This window comes from Amyelois transitella, chromosome 7 (genome assembly GCF_032362555.1).
Source record: "Amyelois transitella isolate CPQ chromosome 7, ilAmyTran1.1, whole genome shotgun sequence".
Lineage (NCBI taxonomy): Eukaryota > Metazoa > Arthropoda > Insecta > Lepidoptera > Pyralidae > Amyelois > Amyelois transitella.
This window is the reverse complement of record NC_083510.1, coordinates 6,375,148-6,401,411: the sequence shown is the minus strand read 5'-3', so window position 1 is coordinate 6,401,411 and position 26,264 is coordinate 6,375,148. Positions and strand designations below refer to the sequence as shown.

Sequence of the window (26,264 nt, the reverse complement as noted above, 5' to 3'; positions counted from 1 at the left end):
ACATGGAAAAGATATGGAATGGTCCTAATCTACATAAAGTGCATGGAACCACACGGCACACATATCTTATTAATTTCAACCTTAATTTTCAAATCAAATGACTGACATATAAACTACGCGCTAACTAAAATGAATATAAGCTATAGGGTCGTGTTTGCTGTTTAGAGACACAGACCCAAAAAAGAGGAATTTCACAATATTGATCATATTTATAATACCAGTCAATTGGTTAGTTATAGTAAACTTAAATATTCATAGGTAACGACTTTTTGCTTTACTTTAAACATATTAATTTTAATAAAACAATTAAAAGGCAGTTCATTATATAATTTACAAAAGGTCAATAAACATTACACACAATGTCGACTATAATACAACGAATATCACAATCAGGTTTTTTTTTTTTCAATTTATGTATAAAATTATTTATGTGTGGTGAACAGATTATCCTTTAGACATCCATTTGGGACGATTTTATCAGATAAGCATAATACTAAAGGCTCAAATCAGAAACATCTTATATCACTTAGAGAATTAAACATGTTATTATACGAAGATGGCACCATTATAAAGCTTTTTCATTTTTATTAAAATTAAACAGCAGTAGTAGATGTCGCTGCTTCCGTTGAAGAATCCTCCGCTGGTGCGGATCCCGTAGAAGAAAGAGATTCCTCAGAGGTTGGGGTGGAAGCAGGACCGGCTGTTGATGCTGCCTCAGAAGCAGATTCTGTCAAGGCAGTTGATGGCGTGTCGGCACTAGACGTTGATGATACATCTGAAGCGGCAGTTGATAATTCAGGACTAGCTGTAGAAGACGACTCCGAACCTGTAGTCGATGAACCTTCGGGAGTGGCAGTTGAAGACGCTTCAGCTGGGTTACTTGTTTCGGATGCCGCTGATGTTGTTGACTCTGATGGTGTTGAGGATTCCGGCGAAGAAGATGCTGTTTCAGTCTGTGCTTCTGGTGCCTGACTAGAATCAGCAGATTTTTTTTGTGCATCAGGAGAATCAGATGATTCTTCTTGTTTTTTTGCCGGTGTTTGTGAGTCAGGTTTCGCAGTTTTAGCTGCAGGTGCAGAACCAGAAGCTTTGCTGTCAGACTTTAGCGCACGACCAGACTTTTCACCCGAATTTTCCGATGATGCGGAAGGTATTCTAGGTATGTGGTCCCCAATTGGTCGAAAACCATTTTCGTCAGCAATGTACCTATTCAAAACAACAACGAAAAATTTAATTATTATAAATAATGCACCTTATCCTTGTAAAAGACCTTTAGGGTTACATTTTAATATATTTATATTTTTAACGGTTACTTTTACAATTATATAAGACTAAATATAAATTCATTATTTTTTATTCAACTATATCAAGATTTGCTTAGACTAATATTAAGTATATACATAATGTCGAATAGGTTAATTACCAGATAAATAACATTCGTCAAACTTTGTTTTATTATTTGCTGAACATGTCACAGTTATGTGAATTTTATGATCTTTATTTTCTCAAGTACGTAAATAATAATTTAACTCATAAACACTAATAAATCATTTAACCAAATTCTTTAATTATTTTCTATTAGTGCAGTGAGATTTCCAGCACCAATAGAAAATAGAATAGGACCACTCCATCTCTTTTCAATGGATATCGTAAAAAGCTACTAAGGGATAGGCTTATAAACTTGGGATTCTTCTTTTAGGCGATGGGCTAGCAACCTGTCTCAAATCTATCATTTAGCCAAACAAACAGCTGAACGTGGCTTAACAGTATTTTCAAGATTGTTGGCACAGTCTACCCCGCAAGCAATATAAACGTAATTATATGTATGTATGTCTTATTTTACCTCACAGAAATGAGCGTTCCATCAGGAGCGGTGTAGGAATAAGATCCTTGCTGTACATGAATTTCATCGCTTTCATCACTGTCACTCTCACCGCCTTCATTACTACTGGCAGAGCGGCCTTTTGGGAGCACCTTATCATATGATGTTTCTTCGCGTTTAATTCCATTGCCAGTTTCATAGCTGAAATTTTAATTCAAGTCGAATTATTACACTTCTGAAAGACATTTGTCACTTCTTATACACGCGTAATCCTGTAAAATGTGATACCTCTGCAAGATTTTTTATACAGATTATTTTGGACATCATTAAAACCCTCAAGGATGAATAATTTTCCCCGTTTTTTTTTTTCCACATATTGCATTATTTCTTTGCTCCTTATAGTTTCAGCGTAATATTATATAGTCTAAAGCCTTCCTTTGATAAATGGTCTATTCAAAGCAAAAATATTTTTTTAATACGAACCAGTAGTTCCTGAGATTAGCGCGTTTAAACAAACAACTTCCAGCTTTATAATATTAGTATAGATGTTATTAGGCACAATGCTGTCGTACAATGATAAACGACTTTGAATTTTTTTAGTGAACCGATTTCGATGAAACAAACTTTAAATATTTTTCTGAGTTAAAACAAAGCAATTGGTGAAAGTTTTAAATAAATCGGTTCAGTACTTTCGGAGATAAGCGTGATCATACATACAGACAGACAAAAAATTAAAAAAAATATATTTTTACTTTTTATTATTAATTCTAAGTGTCCCTCTATCCAATTAAGTCAAAAAAGAAAAGCAATTCAATTCAATATAATATGCACCTAAAATTTTTACGCAATACTCGAGTACGTCCATGTCATCACTTGCGAAAAACGAAAGTCTGATGGGAATTTCTTCGGAATGCTCTCAAAATTTTGCCCACCGACTCCTAGATCTTACAAGCCAACGTCCCATCTCCAGACCAAGCGGTTAAGGATTTGCATTGATTGTCAGTCTGTGTACTTTTATATTTATAGAAAACTAGCTTTTACCCGCGGCTTCGCCCGGGCAAATGTATTTTAGATTATAAGGATACGCCATAAAATTTCACCCATTTTTAATCCAGTATCGTGCGGGACTGTTTTAAGTTTATATTTGATTTAAATTCATATGGCTTCTCCCGTCTTGTCCCGTCTCTTCTCGTTCTGTTCCGTCTCGTCCCAACCTGTTGTGTCCCGTCCTGCCCCGTCCAGTCATATCATGTTCCATCCCATCCTATTTAGTGCCATCCTGCTTTCCGAAACTGATACGTATTTTTTACTAACCAATATTTAAGACTTCTCGCACTTCGACACCCATCAAAAAACGAAGTTTCATACAAACTTCCTACCCTTATTTTTCGCCCTTGAGATGCAGTTTTCAAAATCCAATGTTTTAATGATTTTTTCATACCAACCAAAATTTTATTCTAAAATTTTTCAATTTGAATTATCAATTTTCAAAATTATATTAATGAATTATTTTATTATTATTATTATATATTATTTTAATCTAACCGTAAATTTTAATCTCAAATTTCATGCGTCCAACATTAAAAATGACGAAATTTCATACAAACTTGCAACCCCTATTTCACCCCCTTAGAAATGCAATTTACAAAATCTAATTAATGAATTATTTTTTTAATCTAACCGTAAATTTAAATCACAATTTTCTCGTGTCCAATACTAAAAATGACGAAGTTTCATACAAACTTGCAACCCCTATTTCACACCCTTAGGAATACAATTTTCAAAATCCAATTAATGAATTATTATTTTAATCTAATCGTAAATTTAAATCTAAAATTTCAAGTTATTATCCCACACAAAAAATGACGAGGTTTCATACAAACTTGCAACCCCTATTTCACCCCCTTAGGAAAAAAATCCTTTCTTAGTGGATCTCTCCTAATTAAAAACTACCTTCCTGCCAAATTTCATCTTTATTGGCTCAGTAGATTTCGCGGTTTCGTGATTCCTAAGTGACTGGTTTTCGCTTTTGTATATATGTATAGATAAAGAATATAGATGTATCAAGACTTGTAGAGATATAAATTTATAGATATAAAATAATAATATTTAAATAATTATATCAATTTTTTATAATTTTTTTTTTTAATTTCGCGTTGCTTTATTTACTATTTGTAAACGTCCGAGATAAAATAAAGGTAACGTGCGTGTTTTATTTCCATTATTTATAAATAGTATTTATTAATTTTGGTTTAAAATTCAAAAGTAATTAAGTATGAATTTTAACTATCTTTCTGAATATCTTCACATCATTTAGTACTTACCTAAATTTATATGTGCCATTCGGCTCCAATTCCTCTGATTGTGAAACTATTGGGATCACTGTAGGTTGCTGTTTTTCCGGTGGTGGCGCGCTATCCGGCGCCGGCGCAGAATTCACGCACGTCGCTAACAAGCACACGAAAATTAATTTATAAAACATCTTCACTGTATAAAGTCCAGAATTCTACTGATGAGTGGTACTCCAGACTTCATGAGCACTTATATGTAAGATTCAGATATTTACACTATCCTCCCCCCGCCTTCCGGCGGAACGAGCCTTAGTGGACGCTAAATACTTCAACCTTAGCGCTTGACAGAGATGTTCTTCGGAAAATTGCACAATCGACTAGGTGTCAACAATGAGACATGACCAGTGACGAACTCCTCGGATTAATAGTAGACAGATTAAACAAGATCCGCTAATCGAAAAGATTGGTACGTTTCTTCACAGCCAGAGTCAGTTTTACGAATTAATTACGTAAGTTAACTTTTCCTAACCAAATATGTTACTTTAGGTATACAGGGGATTATTTAAATACCGAACAAAAATTCCATTAATTAATAAATATTGTTGCACGCCCGCGGTACGAGGAATTACGTGAAATCCTCTCTTAGTGCACACCTAAAGACTATCAGTCAGTCGGTTAATCATTAAAAAACACGTGGTTTGATAACGGGTCAGATAAAAATTACCCTGATCTGTTCCTATTAAAAAAAATCTCAAATATTGTTGTGTATGTAGTATGTACATGTAATATAGGAAAACTTTTAATGGAACTTGCTGGATCCAGATGAAGTTTCTTTTATTAAAATTATCTCTGAAAATTATTTGTTCATTAAATGGACACTCTTTTATATTTATCATTAAAATTAGTTAACTTTGTGCAGTTGCACAAATGATGAATCCAAGATACGACAATTAAAAAAAAATACATATAACTGTCTTAACGAATTATGGAAAGTCGAATGACCGAACAAAAAGATAAGAAAACGATATCTTATCTACATTATTCGGGTTAAATATATAACGCCACCTAAAACGACGGTTTTTCATGACATTGATTTATAAGATACTACATTTTTGTTTTCTACAGTCTTAACTGTTATGTTTGTCTATTTTGCACCAATAAGATAACAAGTTATCATTATCCAAGCAATTTAGTCTGGCTGCAACCTCCATGGAACACTTGCGGACACACGCTTTAACAACTAATACAAAAGTTTCGTTCCACGTTTCCAAAATTCCTACTTATCAAATATCTTGCTATTTTCATAATAATTATTGCCGAAATTTATGTTGAGGTTCCAGCTGTAGTATTTTACATACATACATACATATTCTCACGTCTATATCCCTTGCGGGGTAGACAGAGCCAACAAACAGTCTTGAAAAGACTGTTAGCCCACCTTCAGATAGAATTGAGATTAAAAATGGTGACAGGTTGCTAGCCCATCACTTAAAAAAAGAATCCCAAGTTTATAAGCATATTTCTTAGTCGCCTTTTACGACATCCATGGGAGATAGATGGAGTGGTCCTATTCTTTTTTGTATTAGTGCTGGGAACCATATATACCATATTAGCTTCCTACGTTTCTTAAAATATTTGAATAGTGATTGTACTATTAATTTACATCAAATACATAGATATAGATAGATGTTTACACAATCATTCACCATTTACCGAAAATCGAGCAGGAATTACCCACAGTTTATCAACATGATATTGATTCGTGAATATTTTTTAGTTATTTTTTCATATATTGATTATATAATTATTCTGCTGATCAGTCTCTATATTTTTTCTGAATATCTTCTTTCCTTGTGGTGTTAGTCCCGTCCTCACCCTTCTAGAGATAATATGTGAATGGGTGAGCTCGGTTTTTACAACCATCTGATCTCTACATCCTTTTCAGGGGAAAATAACTCATATTAAATTATAGTTACACATCCGGTTGAATGAATGTGCAGGATTCCTCACAACGATTTCCTTCACTATAAGAACAGTTAGCGCGGTTAGCATTCAAACTATTGTACATAATTAAGAAAAAAATCATTGGTATGTACCAACCGGTCATGGATTGAATGTGCCATTAGCCGGGCACGCTTTTGACTTCTGAATATCATTCTAATAGCGACGAATATAAATTATATGAACTCTTGTAAATGATATAATATGTATTTATCTATATTTTCAACTAGACAATTTAGTAGCGCCTTATATATTCGGTGGATAAATTTAACCTCAGTATAAGCTTATCTGGAAATTGCTGACTTTGTTTCCATTTCAATATATATTTTTTATTTTGTTCTGATATGAATGCAACTTAATTAACCTTACAAATTTGTAATGTTGGTTTAGATGTATAATGACAATATTTCACTAGTATTTGTTATTTTTAGACCGTAGTGTATGCTCAATGTTGTAGCAATCAGCACTCAAACAACGTTTGTTAGGGGCTAGCCTTAAATTTTTAAACAACAAAAATGTTGTCCTTAAGTAAGAATCTCTGCTAGTTAGGTTAACATGTAAATAAATTTGATTGATACTGATTAATTGGTAGTTAAACAGACTAGACGAAACTTCCGTATGTTCAAAGAGTATACAAATGATGATATCATCATTTGAATGAAAATTAATCATGCTAGGACAAAAACAAAATAAGAAATTAATTCCTGTCGGACTAGTCTATTCAAATATAAATATAGAAAAAAAACAGATTACTTTGTTTAAGTTGATCATCTGACTCATTTTCATAACGAATTCAACCGTCTTAGAGATAAGTTGCACTGTATTAGTAATCTAAAATAATGTTTATTATTTATTCGATTAAAATCGTTTTGGTGTTCATAAATGCTGTATGGACAAGTGACATATCTAATGGTGCGTATAAACCAATACAAAACGTTGACAGAGTATTAAGAGAAGTCTACAAATTTAATCATCCTCCTGAGGAAACAATACCTGTCGCAATAGTTTTTGAAGAAACTGGAAGTCGCGAAGGAAAATCTATTGACAATAAAGCAAACAATAATATTTTACCAAATAAGGAAATCGGTGATATTCAAATCCATACACTGCCGAGAGAAAGGGGTGATTTTAATGTCAAATCTTCTGATAATAATGCAGCTAATATCAAAATATCTGACACAAAAATCATTAAAGAAGATCTTCAAATACCAGTGGCTGTAGTTTATGAACAAGAACACGCTACTGTAAGAAATAATAAACAAGATTTACAGCGCTCTAAAAATCGAAATCATGGTCATTCAAATCGCCGTCGCGTTCAAAAAGTGGTGCCAAAAATATCAAATAACACAATCAGTGGAAATGAAACAACAATTCATGAAAATATAACAACTACAACAGAAACGCTTAATAACTTTGACAATTCCAAGAAAAAAGTCGAGACTGAAAACACCCATAATCGACCTAGAAGTCGGGAACGTGACCCTGTTATACCAATTATTCAATCTGAAAATCAAGTTTATGGTCACAGTGGCGACTTTCATTACAGGTAAAAATTTTGTCATTTTTTACGACTTTTGTTTATTAGTGCAAAATAGCAAATCCTTTATTCGGAAGTCAAACCCACAACAAACAATTAGCCATGGCAGATGAGAGAGAGTTTTTCGACCCAATGTCAATTCACTTTTAAAAATATCCACTCCATACCTTCCCATTAATAAGAGGCGACTAAGAGAAAACGCAGGTTCATCGAGTGCAGTTTTAACCATGATAAATTATGGATTCGGTTCCCCTGCGGAGGTCCGATGAGAGTTGCTCCTATTTCAAAATGCATGCTTTGGGCTCGTGATGTGATTGAGATAAAAACTAAGAGGAAGAGAGTGTTGAGTCAAATGAACAAATGATTGAATTTTATTTTTAGTTATGAGGGCGGAGATGGTACTCAAGTTTTCGAAAAAGGCGAATTGAAATCGTTTGAGGACAACAAAACAGGCGAATCTGTAGTTGGAAGTTTTTCTTACACGGTACGTAAAAATATTTTTACGGTATTTTTTAAAATTTTGTAAAATACCGCTTTTTTAAATTTTGTACATGTGACCTGGAGAGGATACTGCGGACGGCATTAAAGTAATTTCAAATCAATTAGTCATGAATATAATGTAGATTTTTTACAAGATCGCTTGAAGTACGCAGTTCACCAATTTTTTTTACAGAATTATTCTGTATTTTATTTCTAGGATAAAAATGGTCAAGATTTTAGTTTATCGTACACGGCGGATGAAAACGGCTACCGTCCGACAGGCGCGCACCTGCCGACGCCGCCGCCGATCCCACCCGCTATAGAACGAGCGTTGCGCTATTTAGCTACAAAGACTACTCCTGAGCCAGTGACAGATTCGGTTGCACACTCTAAAGATGATTCAGATTAAGGCTACACTGCACTACACTTATATATAAATCATTTTTGTTACAAAGAATATTTTTTTTTTCAAGAATGCAATCCTTTTTTCACAAGAATAACTACTAAAAATTTATTATTGTTTTTTTGTACTTCTAAGGTTAGCCTTATAATAAGCATAAAATTTTAAGGCCAAAAAATTTATTGCTTATTGTTTTGAAATTAATTGTGAGTTTCAAAGGTTTATGAATACTTAAAACATGTATTTACATAAATTTCACAAGTAACTGACAAGACATTATACTGTCGTATTTAGATATTAATTATGCCAGAAACCCGAAAATTGCTTTTGTAATAAATATAACCAGGAGTCTTTATTAAACATACATATATCTTCTACCTACTTTAAATAGAAAAATATTCATTTTACGAAAATGATACAAGATATCACTTAATAACGTGAACATAACTTTATTTCAATTCTACTACCACCTTCAAAGTGCAAATACTCGTACGGAAATCATCAAAATAAATTTGTTCTTTTTAATTATTCACCAAACATTGATAATATATTAAATCCCCTCTCCTTTTTATAGCTAAAAGATTTTTATTTATATACCTTCCTGTTATTTCCATAATATCGTTCATAGATCGTCCCAATGTCTTTTTGGTCTGCCTCTCCTTTGTCGGCCGTCCAAAACCCAAAAAGTATTCTATCTCAGTAGATAGAATAACTTTTGGGTAATAACTGGTTATCACTACTGCAAATGTTATTGATGGGTTGCAGTCTACTTGCGACAAATATATTCTCCCATATCCAATCTTACCGCCAAATGTATACATTTTTATATTTACTAGTCTAAATTTCATATACATATTCCATCATTTAGCCGAAAAAGCTGAACATGGACTATCAGTTTTTTCTAGACTGTTGGCTTTGTCTACCCCGCAATGGAATAGATATGATTAAATGTATGTGTGTTATTATATACGTGTTATATTTTCGTGGGAAGTAGGTAGACTCATAAACTTGATTTGTATAAAAGTGCAACATTAAAAAAAATTACGAGTATACCGAAATTTTTATAACTTTTCAGACCACCGTAATTAGTAATTTCGGTTCAGTTCAGAGGATAAAAAAATGGAAAATAAAGGTTTGGTTAATTTATAATAATTACACAGTAAAAATTACAATTCAATTTTTACTAGTAGGTACTAACTAAATTTATTTTTTTAGCTGTCACAATTGGCATCATAATCCTGTCATTTAGCTATACAGCTGAATGTGGACTTTCAGACTTCTCGATACTGTTGGCTCTGTCTACCTCGAAAGGAATTAAAGACTTAATTATAAGTATGTATGTTCGATATGTAGAAAATTTTCCTAAAGTTAAGGGTCAGGCGAAAAGTTGGTCCGCACGCGTTGTATCCTATTCTACGTTCATCTCCGACCTTGGACTACTCACTACACAAACAGGTTGAGAGCGGAATGTCGGGTCACCAGATTCACAAGCCTGCTGCTTGCTTCCTTAACTTCAACTTACTAAAATTTTTAGTATCGTCTTTGATAAGATGTATCAAAGACGATACTAAAAATTTTAGTAAAAAAGTTTAGTACATTCGTTCTCAACTTACTTATCTATACTTAAATACTAACTAGGCTTCGAGGTTTATGTCTGTTCCATTAGTATCCTAATTTTCACTTTCGTTAAGATCTAAATATTTCAAACCAATTGTCATGGAGTGCCATTACATTAATTACGATGTCAAATTTAGTTTGCAAGATTATTCGTTAAACTAAGAAACTTTGACAGCTACATAAATCTGATATGTAGTATTAGCTGCACGTAAGTGAAAAGAAATGGATACATCTATTGAAACTGACTGGGACATACATCAACGTTTGTTGTAAGTCGGGCTAAACTGTCTTTTACTCTCCTTTAACCGGACACAAAGGTACTTGTATTGTAGTATGAATGCATAGTTTGATTTATTACCTCAAAAAAACATAAAAATAGCTATGATCTTGGGTTATTTTAATTTTCAGCATTTAGGGAAGTGACATAAGTATCATATGTGATGTGACACTTAACTGTTGTTTTAACGTTAGTGCTAATAAACAAAATACATAAGAATGACCTCACGAAGCAGTAAAATAAAAGATAACAAAAACATGTAGAGGGAGGAACAATATTTATGTTTTTTTGCTGTAAACTCAATACCAAAAATGTTGTTTGTTTTGTTTGTAAAATCTTTATAGGAAAGTCCATAATTAAAGAGGCAGAACACATAGAAAGCATTAAGGATGCGTTATAATAAACAATAAATTTATTAATATTTAGTGGTAAACATACATTAATAAAATATATATAAACTTACATAAATATGAGTTCACTTAATTGTTACATGCATTAGAATACATTCTTTTGATTACTGTTTTAAAAGAACTTAGGTTAAGAGCAGATCTCGTATCTTGTGGGAGATTATTGCAAAGCTGAGCAGAAAGAACCCTAAAAGATAAGCCATAAGTCCGAGAGGAAATGTTTAAAAATCTTTGCAAAGATAATGATCAAAAAAGAGTCATTATGCATTCAATAATTAATCTTTTGATCAAGAAGTATTATAAACATTATTTAATTAATAACGTCAGGGCATATAACTGGGATAGTGGCATACGACAAAGAAAATACACCATTTAATTTTGCAATGCTTCTTTGGCACTGTATGCTTTATTTAATAAGAAAATAAATAGTACAAACATGTCCGTTCGTTCAATCATCATTGTCTATCACAGTTCAGTCATTGTACACGTTCATTTTTATTTGATTTTTAATGCGTCGTATAAAATATTTATCGCTTCAGAAATACAATCTGTTACAGAAATAATCGAGATTTTTGTAACCATTGCAAATTTTGTAGCGATGAGCATCAAAGTCGCAGGTACCACGGAGAAGATGGTGAGTTTTTCACAGGAAAAGATCAATTTCTTCCTGGTGGAGAAGGTGGTAGGGTAGCCAGGTAGTCGAGAGCCTTCTGAATCGCTGGTGGTATTGGTGGTGGTGTGGGCAAGTGTGCTCCCTGGAAAACAGGTTAATAGCAATGAAAATGGAAGTCTTATTTTTATAGGATTTGAGTTGCACTTCATAATTTTTTTTGCATATCAGCTGGCAGACTGACTAATAAATACAAAAAATAAAATGTAACAAATTTCTAATTTAGAATATAGACAGATCTATTTTATTGCTACATCAGGACTTCTATGATATGATTCACCTCATAAGGTAGCATGATGTAATGTCACGCTGACTATATAATAAAAAAAAATCTGATATTTCTACGTAGTTTACAACCTTGACTTTATACTAGCTGATAAATTTATCCATTTACATATATTTCCCCGTAAATTTATTGTTAGTGATGACATTGTTGTTAACAATAGCATCATAGATAACATCGACGTTCAACTATTTTTGAGATTTTAGCATATCTGACTATAACAATATTACGAAGTGTAAAAGGAAAAGCCTATTATTAAGTGTTCACACACGCTAGATTATAAAATGTGGAATGAAAAATTTCAAAAGGCATGTGTATTTGAGAAGACTTTATATTAATTTATAAGTATTTACTTTAACCTAGCTATTATTAAAAGACGATTAGTTCAAATTAAAGCTCCATTTTCAGTTTCTATGACGCTATATCAAACGTTATCAGCTTTGAGTTAATCGTGGCATACTCTACTATTTGATGATCGTCCTTTTTAGTAAATAATCAACTAGTTTCATGTTGATGTGCAAATAATAGTATTAGACAGCCTACATTTCGCACATTGTACGAAACAAAACACGTAATTTGCATGTATTTGACATAACATTGTTATACCACCCAGTGGGCGACTAACAGTTAATGGAATGCGCATACGTCCTTGAACTAAAAGATGACACACTAACTTCACGAATGTTAGACGACCATATTTCTTAATCTTAGACTTTACATTTCGAATTTAAGAAATAAATTATTTGATTTATCTTTATACTAGCTGTTACATGGAGTTTTGTACTTGAAATATGCTTCCTAACGTATGCATTCATAATAATAACTATCTGTTTGTCAAATTTCGCAGAAATTCGTCTAGTGATTACACCTGTATGTTGTCCATCATATTTTCCTTTAAAAATACAGATTAGTTATATATTATTTGGAACCCAGTTTCTGCTTAAAATAAACAACTGGGTAGTAGATATAGTATATTATATTGTTTGTATCGAGTTATGCTATTTGTTATAACACATTTGTTATTCCAATTACGTGATTTGTTAGATGATTGTTAACTCAATTATGTAACTCAAGCATCACTTATTTGGCGAAATGTAGATTTTCATTGCTTGGGAATAAGCAGACGGAAACACAGCAATAACCTTCTATAAATGTATTAGTTGTTAATTATATAATTTCTGTTGTTTTTGAATTGTAAGTCTTTTTGCAGTTATTTTAAAGGATTATGTACATTACTATTGTTTTTGTTTATGTATTTGTTCGTTTGCTTTCAACTAGGTTCAGAATCTTAGCGATAGAAATCTGTAATCGTATGACTTTGAATTTGAAAAATTGTTGCCGACAAAGCGGTAAACAAATAATATAGGTATTTTAACAATTTTGCTGTCCAAAAAGTTAAAGAATGGCAAAATTAACCTGACAAAATATCTGTATGTAAATTCAAGTATATATGTATATAAAATGTGTTTAATTTAAAGTAAACAAATGTTAAACTATTTTTTTTCGTTTCTTGTACATATATATGGAGTTACAACTGGCGCAGTTTATTTTCATCTGTCTGGTATATTCGTTTGTCTAGACAGGTACTTTCCTATTTATTAGGAAGGTTTGGACTCACCTCAGGTTTGAACCCGCCCTCATCATCGGCGATGTAGTTCAGGTTGATGACGGTGCCATCTGGCGCAGTGTAGCTGAAGCCTCCTTGCGCGACGATGACATCACCTGCGTCTGGACCACTCGCCTTCTTGAGCGTACCTGTCTCCTCAGCCTTTATGCCGTTTTCCGTCTCATAACTAGAATTGATAATATTCTATTTTTAAAATTCGTTTATGAACACGGATTTTAAATCAGAAGTAACATTATCGCGTACTTTAATGATAGAATCTACTCGTATCAAAATTAAATCTAACTATTGATGTAGTGATAAATCCGCTTTTGTGCCATCTCTTTTTATTTTATGCTGTTATATATGTATTATTCTAATGGTGCAATAAAGTGTTTATATATCATACTTAAAGTAGGTACTTAATTTTTGTAGTAAACTCAAAATAGTTAACATTTTATTCTATAAACATCATTATAAGTATTTTGAAATTTCATCGAAATCTGTTCACCATGAGGTAACAGAAAATAGACAGACAAGCGCGGTTACTTTTTCATAATTAAGTCGTTAGTATATGGATAACTTATGTACACACCAAAAGCATAAAAACAGATAATGATCCACTCAATGTACAAATCAATTATCAATTGCATATGACGAAACACCTTTACGCCAAAAGCTAACTACCAGCAAGTATTTCGTGAATACTATCTAAATAGCACTTAGGCACTTGTTTATTTATAAATTTATCCTAATCCATTAAACTGATCAAACGTTAACCTATGTTTACATAGAGCATAACATTGAGTACCAACATGTTTTTATCTTTTATGTTTTTTAGATCAGGTGTTTATAAATTAGCTTTGTAAATTTACATTGAAAACAAACCAAAATATAGGTACCTATGTTTGAATTATTGTTTGTTTTTGGTTAAAATAACTTAAAATCTAAAAGTTTCTTATGAAAATATTAGGTACCTACATAAATTTTATAAGAATAAGTCCTACCTATGTTCATGAACCTCTTATTGACCGACTTAAAAAAGAAAGAATTCTTGTCCGTGAACGAGGTTATGACTTGGCGAATTTGAAATCGATTTTGTTGATCGTATTTTTTTATGAATATCAGTACTCCTCAATTTTTTTTTTTTATCAATTGTTATGAACAAATTAGTTGCGCTTCCATAACACCGCCTAAATATACTAATTAGATAGATGATATTTTGATATGAAGGCACCGAGTATAGGGCAGTGTGCAGAAACTAAATAGTTTTAACTTAAACAACAATAAACAAGTTACCTGTATCTGTAAGATCCATCCACCTGCTGATCGAAATCTTGTTTGATAATGGCTATCACTTGATCAGACGGCTTTTGTTGTGGAGCGGACGCCGCTAGGGCAACTAACCCAACGAAAAATATCACTCTCTGAAAAGTATGAACGTTTTATCAGAACTAATTCAAATATTATTGTATGTACCAAAACCACGTATATTAAAACGAAGACATTAGTTTTAATATAAAAACAAACATTCAGTCATTGGATATACATCCAATTGGATCGTGATTATACCATCACGATGAGAGTCGCTTCATGTTACCTGACTCACCCAATACAGGATCTCCAGGCTCCTCTCCAGAGTGGCGAGGATGTAACCGAGACTATAGCTAGCAGGAAGAAGATAGATTAAAACTTTGTGGATCACATTGGTCACTTCTCAGTCTGTGAATTCTCAAGAGATGTCCCGGGTAAAAGTATTATGAACAAAAACCCTGATTTTTTGCCAAACTATTTTTATCGTGTAAGTCATTTGTTTAAAATGTACATAAACCTCATTCTGGCGTCTCTGTTGGGTGTGTACTTAGTCCAAAATTCAAATCTACATACCATGTAGATGTCTCCATAAGTATCAAACAAACTAAACATGACCCTTGAGTATTTTTGAGACTGTTAGCTTTGTCTAACCAATAAATACTCCGTTAATCCACTTATTTTTTAAATGTATTTCATATAGGTAGGTTCGAGAAACTTGGAAGTTTATTGAAAAGCAAAGATTCGCTGCGCGGTTAAACTGTGTAAAATATCACCAGGCAATTGCTATAATTACCTACATTACTACGCACACCATTGCTTATCTTAATGATAATTTTGCCCTTTATTCAAACTTTACTAAGTACTTTATGATAAATCAAAACTACTACTATATCTAGGTATGCTGAGCATTAGGCATTAAGGGGCATTACGTATATTTTTTATATACTTATATTTTTATAACTATGTTCCATGGCACAGCTCGAATACAAATTTGCGTTATTAAAATTAATAGGCGTCACAAGAGCGTTAACAAGAGTGAGGGAGCAGGTACGTGTTATTTTTTATATCTAGATTTAAATAAAATATTTCTTAATATAAATTCTTAAAGGAAAATTAAGTCAAATACCTAAACTAAACAAATATACCTACTAATATAAACTGCCCGCAATATCTGTGATATGATTTTTTCTATACTTTACAAGATATAATCTATACTAATATTATAAATTCGAAAGTTTGTGAGTATGTCAGGATGACTGTATGGATGTTTGTTACTCTTTCACGCAAAAACTACTTAACTGATTACGATAAAATATGGTATGTAGGTATAACATATAGGCTACTTTTTATCCCGGAGTCCCCGCGGGAATGATTCCACGCGGACGAAGTCGCGGATACAATGAATGTCAATTTTCAGGTGAAAGTTGTTACACTTCTGTTTTTAGATAAGTGCAAAATGTGAAAATTTCATAAAATACACCCCTCGCAATTACTTATTAAATTCCTAATTTACAGCATTTTCATGACATTCACGTTATCAGTGACCTGCCGCAGACTATTTGGGTCACGTTGCTCGCTGCACATAAACAAACATCTAGTGACCACTCGCTAATTGTATCCATAAGACAACACAATTAGCTCGCCTGTGACCATTTGTATTGGCCTTCACACGCCGATCACGAAAAGTATTGGACGAGTGTAATGGTGTCTTCGCATTTCATTTACCTATAAATACTTGTCTTCCCTTTTGCGTCCGCTAGTAGGTACTTGTAAAAAGACGACAAAGTATGAAAAAATCGGGACGTGCTGCTAAAATAAGCAAGAATGTGGTTTCCGGTACTTTAGAGTAGTCCACAACTCCGTATCTTTCCAATGGACGTCGTAAAAGGCGACCAAGGGAAAGGCTGATCTTAGGATTCTCCTGGTAGGCAACGGGCTAGCAATCTATCACTATTTGAATCTCAAGTTCACTATTAAGCCTTATAGCTTAACATGTCCTTTAGCTTTTTCAAGACTGTTGGCTCTGTCTATCCGATAAGGGATATAGACGTGATTATACGCATGTATGTAACTTAAACCTACGAGCTATCGTAGAAGAAAAAAAGAAATATGCAAGGAATGTGGAAATATGTACACTCTGTCCTCCTAAAAATGTTGCTTTTCTTGTCGGTTCTTCGAGTTTATGAAAATATATTCATCACAACACGAAGAACCGAAATGACTAGATTGGTATCCATAGTGAGAATGCCAATCAGGTAATATTTATTTTTCTAAAATAACCTTACTATAGAACCCTCATCTCAAAGATTTAACTGCCGCAAAACATGTAGGTTATGGTTAAATACATGAAAATAATTCTGCTGCTAAACTGCTGAACTATACAGGCTCACAACTTCATTTTAGTCTGATGAGGACATTTAATACCTATGTGATCAAAATTTATAATGAAAATCACAAAGCCATTATTACAACTGTGGTATTTAATTATAAGTCCTTATTATTTTATTCCACTTTACAAACAACAAATATGTATATTACCTATATGTATGTATTTCAAAGATCTTCATAAAAACTTGTCTTAATAGTTTAAATTGGCTTAAGATACAATTACAAGGTTGACACGCTTCATTGAAGATTATTATAAATTACAAGCAGTAAACTGATAGTTGCGCGTGCTCGTATAATACTTAAATATGGATGCTTCGTATAAAGATGTGAGTGTGAAATCATCATATTAAGGTGAAGGGAGCGGCTATTCATGATATTTTATACAATATGTACAATATAGTCTTCACTACTTACATCTCGTTCTATCCAAATGCATCAATCTTTTTATTTCACCTCATCGGTTAAGGGGACTCTTAGCATCTTAGCCTTAACACGACTTCCCATATTAGACGTAGTATACAAAAATGAAACACGATTCCTGATACCCCGCAGTATGGCTCCTCACTGCCACTAAGACAGGCTTGTTATGCCATTGACAAAATATTTGTCTTATGCCTACAAGAAAGGTTAAGCACCCTTAAAAAGTTACTTATGTTTTAGCTTAGTGTTTATAGCTTTTAACTCGACCATAATCTTCTCATTACTTCATTCTTCAGCCATAAAACCGAAAATAAAATCCTTTAACCATTAAATTATGAGGGTGTTCAATTTGGAGCTCAAAAATTCCAAACACTTAAAATATGGAGTCAAACACCTTTTAACTTGTTTTTTTATTTGATTAGGCACACATAAATTTCAGTGTGTATGCAGTTTCGGGTCAAGGGTTTTCGAAATGCTTTTCGTATATTGCGGAAAAGATGCTAGCGCATTTTAAAAACTTTACGCATACTTTTATTAATGTTTAACTAATAATATATTCTAACATTATAAATGTGAAAGTGTGTTTATTTGTCCGTCTTTCACGTCAAAACCCCTAAACAGATATCCATGACATTTTATTATATAAATATATATTTTTTTTTATACATAAATATGAGGGTAACCAAAATTTATATTTAAACTAAATAGTTTTAGGCCATAATTTTAACTTTTTAATTGAATAAGTATACCTAGGAACTTATGAGGTTTTACTACCCACAGAAATTATGCATTCACGTTATTTAGTAACACCTCTATTAGCGTCTCATGTTGAATTGCAAACCCCGTGTATGACAGCATTTTGCAAGTCAATTTGGTATATGTGAATAAGTACTGTGAGAATATGTCAGGAATTTCATTTGGCAAGACAATATTCGTAAAAACAGAAGTTCCTCTAATTATAATTATTTCACACGGTAGTTTAATAAACTAAAGACACTGAACTCCCAAACATGACTGTAGTAGGTATTTGAAAATGTTAAATATTATCTAATATGAATTTGGTTGTCCTATCAGTCTTCTCTCCACATAGGTGAGGATGCAACCCGAACTAAATTCGGCTGGAAGATTTATCACACCTAAGTATATTAACATCTCTGTTATTGGGCTTTACAACGTTAGATAAGGGAGTCTAAGAAGCACAATATTCGGTATGTTTTCAAAACTGTTCCAGTTGATTTCAGTTAGTGAAACATATTCTTAACGATTAACTTAACATTATATTATTTACTAGCTGTTGGCCGCGACTTCGTCCGCGTGAATTTCGAGTTGAATCTACAATAATGTGAAATAAATCAATATACCTACTTATCATATGAAATATTAACTTAAATATGTGATATTATATTTTTGACCAATAAAGCAATTGAAATTAAAGTGTTAACTTAACTCACAAACTCAAAGAATTTCTTTATATACGACGTTATTAGCTTTTCCTTTTGTTATAGGTATAATGCTGCCGTACAATAATGAATGACTTTGAATTTTAAATTTCGTAATTTATTTGCGGGCAACCTCATGTCTTGAGTTCATTCAAATGATGAAACAAACTTTAAATGTTTTCTGAGTTAAAACAAAGCAATTGGTGAAAGTTTTAACAAAATCGGTTAAGTACTTTCGGAGATAAGCGTAATCATACATACAGATAGACAAAAAATAAAAATAAAAAATCTATTTTTAGTTCTAAGTGTCCCTATATTTTTCCATTTCAGTCAAAAATACTAAATGTACAGACAAAATTTTTTTACTGTTTTATTATATGCATAGATTAAGCGTAAGAATGAAAGAAATTGACAAATCGACACAAGATAAAATACGCATGCTACTTTTTTCACAGTAATAATGAATATCTAAGTCGGGATAATATTTCATGATTGTGCTATTAGCTTTTTAACCCCGAGATCTTAAATCACTAGACATAATTATACTAGTTCACTCTCTCTCTCTCTGTCCCTTAGCTTTCTACGGGCAGTATATTCGGCGTTGTTTCTAGTGACAAACAGTTACCCAAAGGTTATCTATATATTAATTTGATATCGTTAGAAATAATCGAAAAAATATGCATTGACGTAAAATTTTACATTTTCTCAAAATAAAAAAAAAATGTGTCTTATAAGGTCTGGTAAGGATGGAACTCTACATACCGTAAAAGCCTAGGCGATTGATTTATTTCTAGCCAATGGCACTTGTCTCTCTAAAGAAGCAGCTTAAAGACAAAGGTTAGGTATCGAGGTATTGTAGATGCAATAAATGCACGCGATATTGCATAAGCAGGGACCCACGAACCTATGCCCTATGCGCCAACTATGGTCGCGTCCTTAAAAACTTGCTGCAGACGTTCTAAGCAATTTATTGTATATTGATTTAAACTCATGTTTAACTTTAACATTTTCTACGCTCGAACTTTAGAATAACAATCAATGATCTCTTAGAGTAATTAAGACGTGTGGCTCCTGGCACCAATATAAAATAGAATAGGACCACTCCACCTCTTTCTCACGGATGTCATAAAAGGCAACTAAGGGATAGGCTTCTATGATTGGGATTCCTCTTTTAGGCGATGGGCTAGCAAGCTGTCACCATTTCGAATCTCAATTTTATCATTAAGCCCAGCAGCTGAGCATGGCCTTTCAGTCTTTTGATGACTGTTAGCCCTGTCTACCCCAAAGGGGATATAGACGTGATTATATTTTATATCATGTAATGATCTCTTAGTTTTAAGGTGGTTTCATTGTGAAAAAATATTTTTTCATATGAGATATCACTATGATAATATTTAATTATCAATCAAAAAGAAATCCTGTTGTTTATAACGTTCATCAACAAGAAGTTAAAGGAAGTAGTCCATTTTTTATTACATTATTTTCTTTTCTGAAAGAAATGGTCTTCTTTTATTGTTTGAGGTACGAAGTTATAGTTCAAGTTTAGTTTTTCATTCTTGTTTTGATTCAAATTTATAAAAAAAATGTAGAACAATAATTGAAACTCTCTTTTTTCTTTACTCTTCATTTATTAAAAATGATCTTAAGATAATTAAAAATTTTGTGGGGTCTTAGTGTCGCTAATAAATACCTTCTACATAAATCTTTGTACCACCTTAACTCAGTGGTTTCATGGATCCTATCATTTCCTCGATATATTTATGTGTTCCTTAACAATATAACAGTCATGAAAATGTCATTTTAATTTATTACCTGATGATAAATGTTTTTACTCGATTATGACAGGATTATGCCGATGAGCATAATTGTTAAATATAAACCTGCATTTAGAATTGGTGAAATTCCTTTTTTTAAATTAAATGATGTCGTAATGTACATTTTTGTTTAGAAAATATTTGCGTCACCTTAATTAATATGATTTATTAATAGTTTAAATGCAATAATTGAGATTAAAAGATTTAAGCCATCACGTAAAAAAAAATCATAAAGAATTTTATGGAAAGAAACCCCTGAAAATTACTTTATCTAAGTATATCGTATATTCCTGACTGTAATTCTTCTATAAATGAATAAGATATTGCACTTTCATGCGTGTAGGTATATATTGCTTTCTTAGCGTGTAAATCTCATACTTGAAACCATAAAACTGTTTCGAAAAATTAATAAAATCGAACTTTTCATATTTACGTATCCTGAAGTTATAAAAATAAACCAATAAGCAGAGCAAAAACGAGAAATTCTTAACTTTTAATCTTAAAAACAAAGAAATAAAATTAGCCCTTTATTACTTCAATAATCTTTTCAAAGCGGCTTACTAACAATAGACTAAAAAGTACATGAATGATTCTCACAGAGCAATGACAAAGAACAAAGACTGAGATCAAGATCAATATCGCATAAGACTTACCATGTTAAGGTTCTAGTATCAAGATGAGCGAAGTGTGGTATATCCCATGTGTCGGTAGTCGGCGGCGTGTGCGCCGGATTGTACTTAGTGGTCTAATCACCTGTTCCTTTTATAGAGTCGCAGGTTTGTCTAGCCATTGCATATAGCAGGGGGAGTCTGTTGCAGTGCACAGGGCCGCAATAAGGGAAGGAAGCAAAACTTGGCAAAAGAATAGGTTAATCAGCAACATTGGTGTTATCCGTTTTATAATTGAAGCCAATACAGGTACATTGCTCACAAATCACGATAAACTCCAAATAAAATATAACCTACAACGTTACATGTTTTCAATGCCTAATGCGATATTGGCATCGTAATAAAAGATACCTTTTTTTGATTGCGGATCGATCTAAATAATAAAGTTTGTAGTTTATTGAACTCGATCAGCTTGTTACCGAAATCCGTACGCAGAAACAAAATTATCTACGGTAATATGTTTTGCCAATGGTTTAGTATAATTCCTTGCGGATTTAATTCGTCTTCTGAACATCTCCCTTTTTTCCTTGTTGTGTTGTATGTTACAATGTGTTACTTTAAAGTTTGATACCAAATTCAATTGTAGTTTAATAAGAAAATTGTTATATTTCAGTAACCTTACCTAGGTATACAATTTTATCGAAATATATTTTATAGGTATTTATATTGTGGTATGATATTTCATTCTTGATTCTTAATATTGAAAGGACCTTGCCATGAAATTTCATAGAATTTATATCGAAAGTCAATTTACTGACAATCTACTATGAAGCAGTTCGTAAATGATATGACTTTATGTAAATAATAATATTTAGAGCGTCTGTGGTCGAATCGGTAAAATGAATGTGGCGCAAAAAGGGCACAGGTAAAGCCAGGAGGAAAAAGAAATAATATGGCAATTAATTTACGAGTTCAAGTCCGGCCCTTGACTGCAACATTATCTCGCCTTTGCCATGCCACAATAGAATACCTACGAAGAGCCTCGTAAAACGCCAAGTTAGCGTTAAATGGTAAGTACGCCTTATGTCAAACACATTGCAATCGTCGCATAGTGTACCATATCAATTTAAATTTCAACTCGAAAACAGAATCTTTGCTATCGAGCTAGTTTAGTTACGGTGAGGAAAAAATTGTCAGTAAACTCGTAGTAGTCGATAGGATAAAACTGGTAAAGATGAATTAATGGGATATCGTCATTTTTCTTTTTTTAAACCTTATTTCCTAAACTTACGACTAAGATTGAATAGTCTTAAGTAAGGCTTTCACATAGATCCCAACTTGTACTAAATTAATAAAATATCTGTAAGTGAATTATAAAAAAATCAATAGTATATATGTATATTTAAGTATATTTATATATATATATATTAAAATTTATTATATTTATTAAAATAAGGAGACTGTTTCAAAAAGAGGGCCTTTCTGCCTGTCTAACTCTTATAAATTTTTTATACCGCCGTTCGTTCGATCATTTTCGTGTCGTCGATAAGCTGTAAAATAAAAATTCTTAGTTTGATTGAGTTCCGCGATGACTAGCGTTTTATCTTCCTAGATTTGTGGTCACAAGATGTTACAGCCGCATACACACTCAAAGTTGCACTAACGAATTATGTACTTTTGCCACACCTAACCTAAATTTAACTGTTAAAGTAAAAACCACAAAATGCAAATTGAAATATAATACAATACAAGACGTAAATTATCCTTAAACCAGAGTTAAAGTTAACAAAGTCCGTAGTGTCATTGAAATTGACATTATCTATTTGTTACGAGTACTTATATAATAAAAGGTACATATACTGCTTTACTGTAAAACCAAGTCTATTCCTGTCTTTCATATAGGTATTTTTCAACCTCAGACAGATTTCGGAAAAAACTATATCTTAAACGGGTAGATATAAATAAAAGAACGGTGTTAAAATAAATTAAATTTACTATTACATTTCTGTAGAGTAATATGCTTTGCCAATTAAACCTAGTCAACATACTTACATTACCTCTTTAATTTTCGACAATCAATCCATTAAGTTCGTTTTAAATTTTAACAGTTCACAGGTTATTTTCCAAAACAATATTGTTTCTTCAGTATTGTTTTCGTGAACAAAGGTGATTACAGTAAGCGCCTATGCGAAATTCCTCCGGAGAGGTTAATCTCATTAGTAGATGTGCGATTACAAGGTATTTTGAACGAAACGATTTCGCATACTTAAGTAGAATACACAACATTTTATTCAATGTAAAAAATTGTTATTTAAAAAAGGCTTGTTTTAAAAAATACATGAAAAATTCAAGCAATTGTTCATAGATGTTAACAAAGCCAATTCATTTCAAATTAAATAAATAAACATAACAAAACAGACTACATATTTCTGTGTTGCACTCGTATTTCGGATACTACAATGTTATAATCGTTTGTTTGAAGAAACAGTCAAACGCTAGAAATACGCGGTGATCAAGAAAACATTGGCCTTTTTACAATCTATTACTTTTCAGTTAGTCAAAGACCCCAAACCCCAACAAGAAAAACAAATTTTTCGCTGTTTGCTAACTAGTTGTGAAACAACAAACAACTTACCAAAGTGGACGAAGGGATAAAACCTGTCCATCGACGGATTATACATATGTGAACGGTCATGAATCATCATAAAGCATCGGTGAAAAAAAATATAATGCACAGGCTACTACCCTACCAAGCCCATATATTAGGCCATATATAAATATACCTAAGATACGTCTATGAAGGTCTTTTTAACAAGGCTGCTTTTGATGCTGAAATCAATTACTTTTCTGAGTTACGTACATTAGTCTGATTGCCAATTCGGTGAGGAAGTCATCTTGAGAAATGTCTGCAATTTTACGAAAGTAGTCACTGTGCACGAAACCTACATATATACAGATTAATATTTAAAAAAAACATACGGCTATTGCAAGATATAAACAATTGCATAATCATCTGTAGCATTGTAATGTGACATCTTCGATTTTATTGTACTAAGTAACAACCTAGACGAATGCAGTTTTATGGCGCCTCCTCTACTAAACACCTACATAAAAACATAGAATGGCATTTGATATTGTGCATAAGAAATAACAACTTTACAAAATAATATAGAAGGGTTATAAAGAATTCACTGACGGATCTCAATGTGTAATGTCTTACAGGCTGATTAATCAAGAAATCTGTTTTAAATTCCATAAGCCCAATTTGATTGCATTCACCTGCATTGTCATTCATTTAGGACTAATCTATACTATTATTATAAAGTTGAAGAGTTTGTTTGTTTGAACGCGCTAATCTCAGGAACTACTAGCTCGAATTGAAAAATTCTTTTTGCGTTGAATAAACCATTTATCGAGGGAAGCTTTGGGCTGTACAATATCACGCTCTAAATACAAGGAGCAGTTATTTATCCTTGAAGGCTTTAATTATTCCCAAAAAATTTTTTTCTCGCGGACGAAGTCGCGGGCACAGCTAGTGAGGATATAAAAATAAATATATTTTTCATTGAAAGCAAAACTTATTCTAACAAGAGGCAAACAGACGTTGCTATAAAGTCCCGTTCAGTTAGACTTACATTTGTTCACCTGTGAATAGACTGGCAAATTAAACTTTTATGCTGCCGGCACTATAATTTTTTTTTTTATAGTAAATGATTTCACTATACTTTTTACACAAAGTAGCTGTTATATTGGGATGCTTTAAAGGAATGGAAGTATAAGTGATTTCCATAGAAACCGAAATATTATTATTCCAAAATCTATGCCAACAATATCCAACGGAGTAGCGTTGTCGTTGCACTATGGGTAGTTAACCTCAAAAATCATCTACAATATCAATAGGCCTGTCAACACTATCGATAGTATTGATAGTTATTGCAATAATCAGCCGCAATAATATCGATAATTCTGTCGATACTAGTGCTTTTATTCAAAAATTGATATCCTATCAATAGACTATTGATCGGCAACACTACAACAAAGCGAGCGAGCCAGTGGTACATCATAGTCTTAGTTATCGTGGCTAATGCCAAGTACAATGACAATAGGTGAGATTCGATATCTGTACAAAATATTTTCGTTTGGTGTGAGCCAAAAACTGCATTTTAATGTGAAATTGTACGATGACCTATTTAATCGTTAAGAAAGGCGACTGTCTAGGTGACGATTTTATAAATTAATATAGAAAAAATTAAAAAATATAACCTTTATTCAGATGCAAATATTGCTAGAGTTGATAGACCAGTAATCAGCATAGCATCTGCTATTGCAAAATTCAAAAGGTTAAACAGCATTTACTATCAATGATAATCCAAAAATATGCTTCAAATACTCCTAACCGGTTGATTACCATATATACTAAATTTTTACATCACATAAACATAGAAAAATATTATCTGGAATATTGCAGCACAATTACTTACCTACTATTTTAAGAAACGTATATTATAAATTCTTAGTAATACTTTAAGTGGACCACATAAAACAAGAGGCTTATTGACATTTACATTTTGGTAGTTTTAAAAATATTGGTATACCTACTTATTATCTATGATGGCAGAATAATGTCCTACTGGTATTTACCAACCTATATCAAGTCTTATAATTTTTTCAAAAGGGGACCAATTGATTTGTTAATTATTTTAAAAAATCTATTCAGTATAAACCTCTTAAGATTTTAGGTTTTGTCTAATATCCTCATACGGGATAAATGCATGATATATGTAGTACTTAACAGCTATTTGAATCCCAATTGCATCATTAAGCCTTACAGCCGAACATGAACTTACTATTTTTTTAATATTTATGCATGAATGAATATTTGTATACTGATAT

The 26,264-nt window shown here is 32.3% G+C and overlaps 3 protein-coding genes across 4 annotated transcripts; 1 reads left to right on the top strand and 2 right to left on the bottom strand.

Moving 5' to 3' along the window:
• Positions 1-312: 312 nt before the first annotated feature.
• On the bottom strand, positions 313-4,364 carry LOC106132563 (uncharacterized). The gene is made up of 3 exons (XM_013332010.2): positions 4,147-4,364; positions 1,844-2,023; positions 313-1,206 (listed from the first exon to the last, which is right to left on the bottom strand). The coding sequence occupies exons 1-3, from the start codon at positions 4,302-4,304 to the stop codon at positions 594-596; spliced, it is 951 nt and encodes a 316-aa protein (XP_013187464.2). The 5' UTR covers positions 4,305-4,364; the 3' UTR covers positions 313-593.
• Positions 4,365-6,888: 2,524 nt separating this feature from the next.
• LOC106132691 (uncharacterized) lies at positions 6,889-10,848 on the top strand. The gene is made up of 4 exons (XM_013332189.2): positions 6,889-7,660; positions 8,033-8,135; positions 8,349-9,663; positions 9,747-10,848. Exons 1-3 carry the CDS (start codon positions 6,954-6,956, stop codon positions 8,538-8,540), a joined length of 1,002 nt encoding a protein of 333 aa, XP_013187643.2. The 5' UTR covers positions 6,889-6,953; the 3' UTR covers positions 8,541-9,663; positions 9,747-10,848.
• Positions 10,849-11,203: 355 nt separating this feature from the next.
• On the bottom strand, positions 11,204-21,487 carry LOC106133977 (endocuticle structural glycoprotein ABD-4). Of its 2 annotated transcripts, none has more exons than XM_013333908.2 (4): positions 21,417-21,487; positions 14,688-14,815; positions 13,404-13,578; positions 11,204-11,587 (listed from the first exon to the last, which is right to left on the bottom strand). In XM_013333908.2, exons 1-4 carry the CDS (start codon positions 21,417-21,419, stop codon positions 11,489-11,491), a joined length of 405 nt encoding a protein of 134 aa, XP_013189362.1. In that variant the 5' UTR covers positions 21,420-21,487; the 3' UTR covers positions 11,204-11,488. The 2 variants fall into 2 exon arrangements, with proteins under 2 accessions (XP_013189362.1, XP_060801154.1); XM_060945171.1 differs by lacking the exon at positions 21,417-21,487 and adding an exon at positions 15,276-15,302.
• Between the last annotated feature and the right edge of the window lie 4,777 nt (positions 21,488-26,264).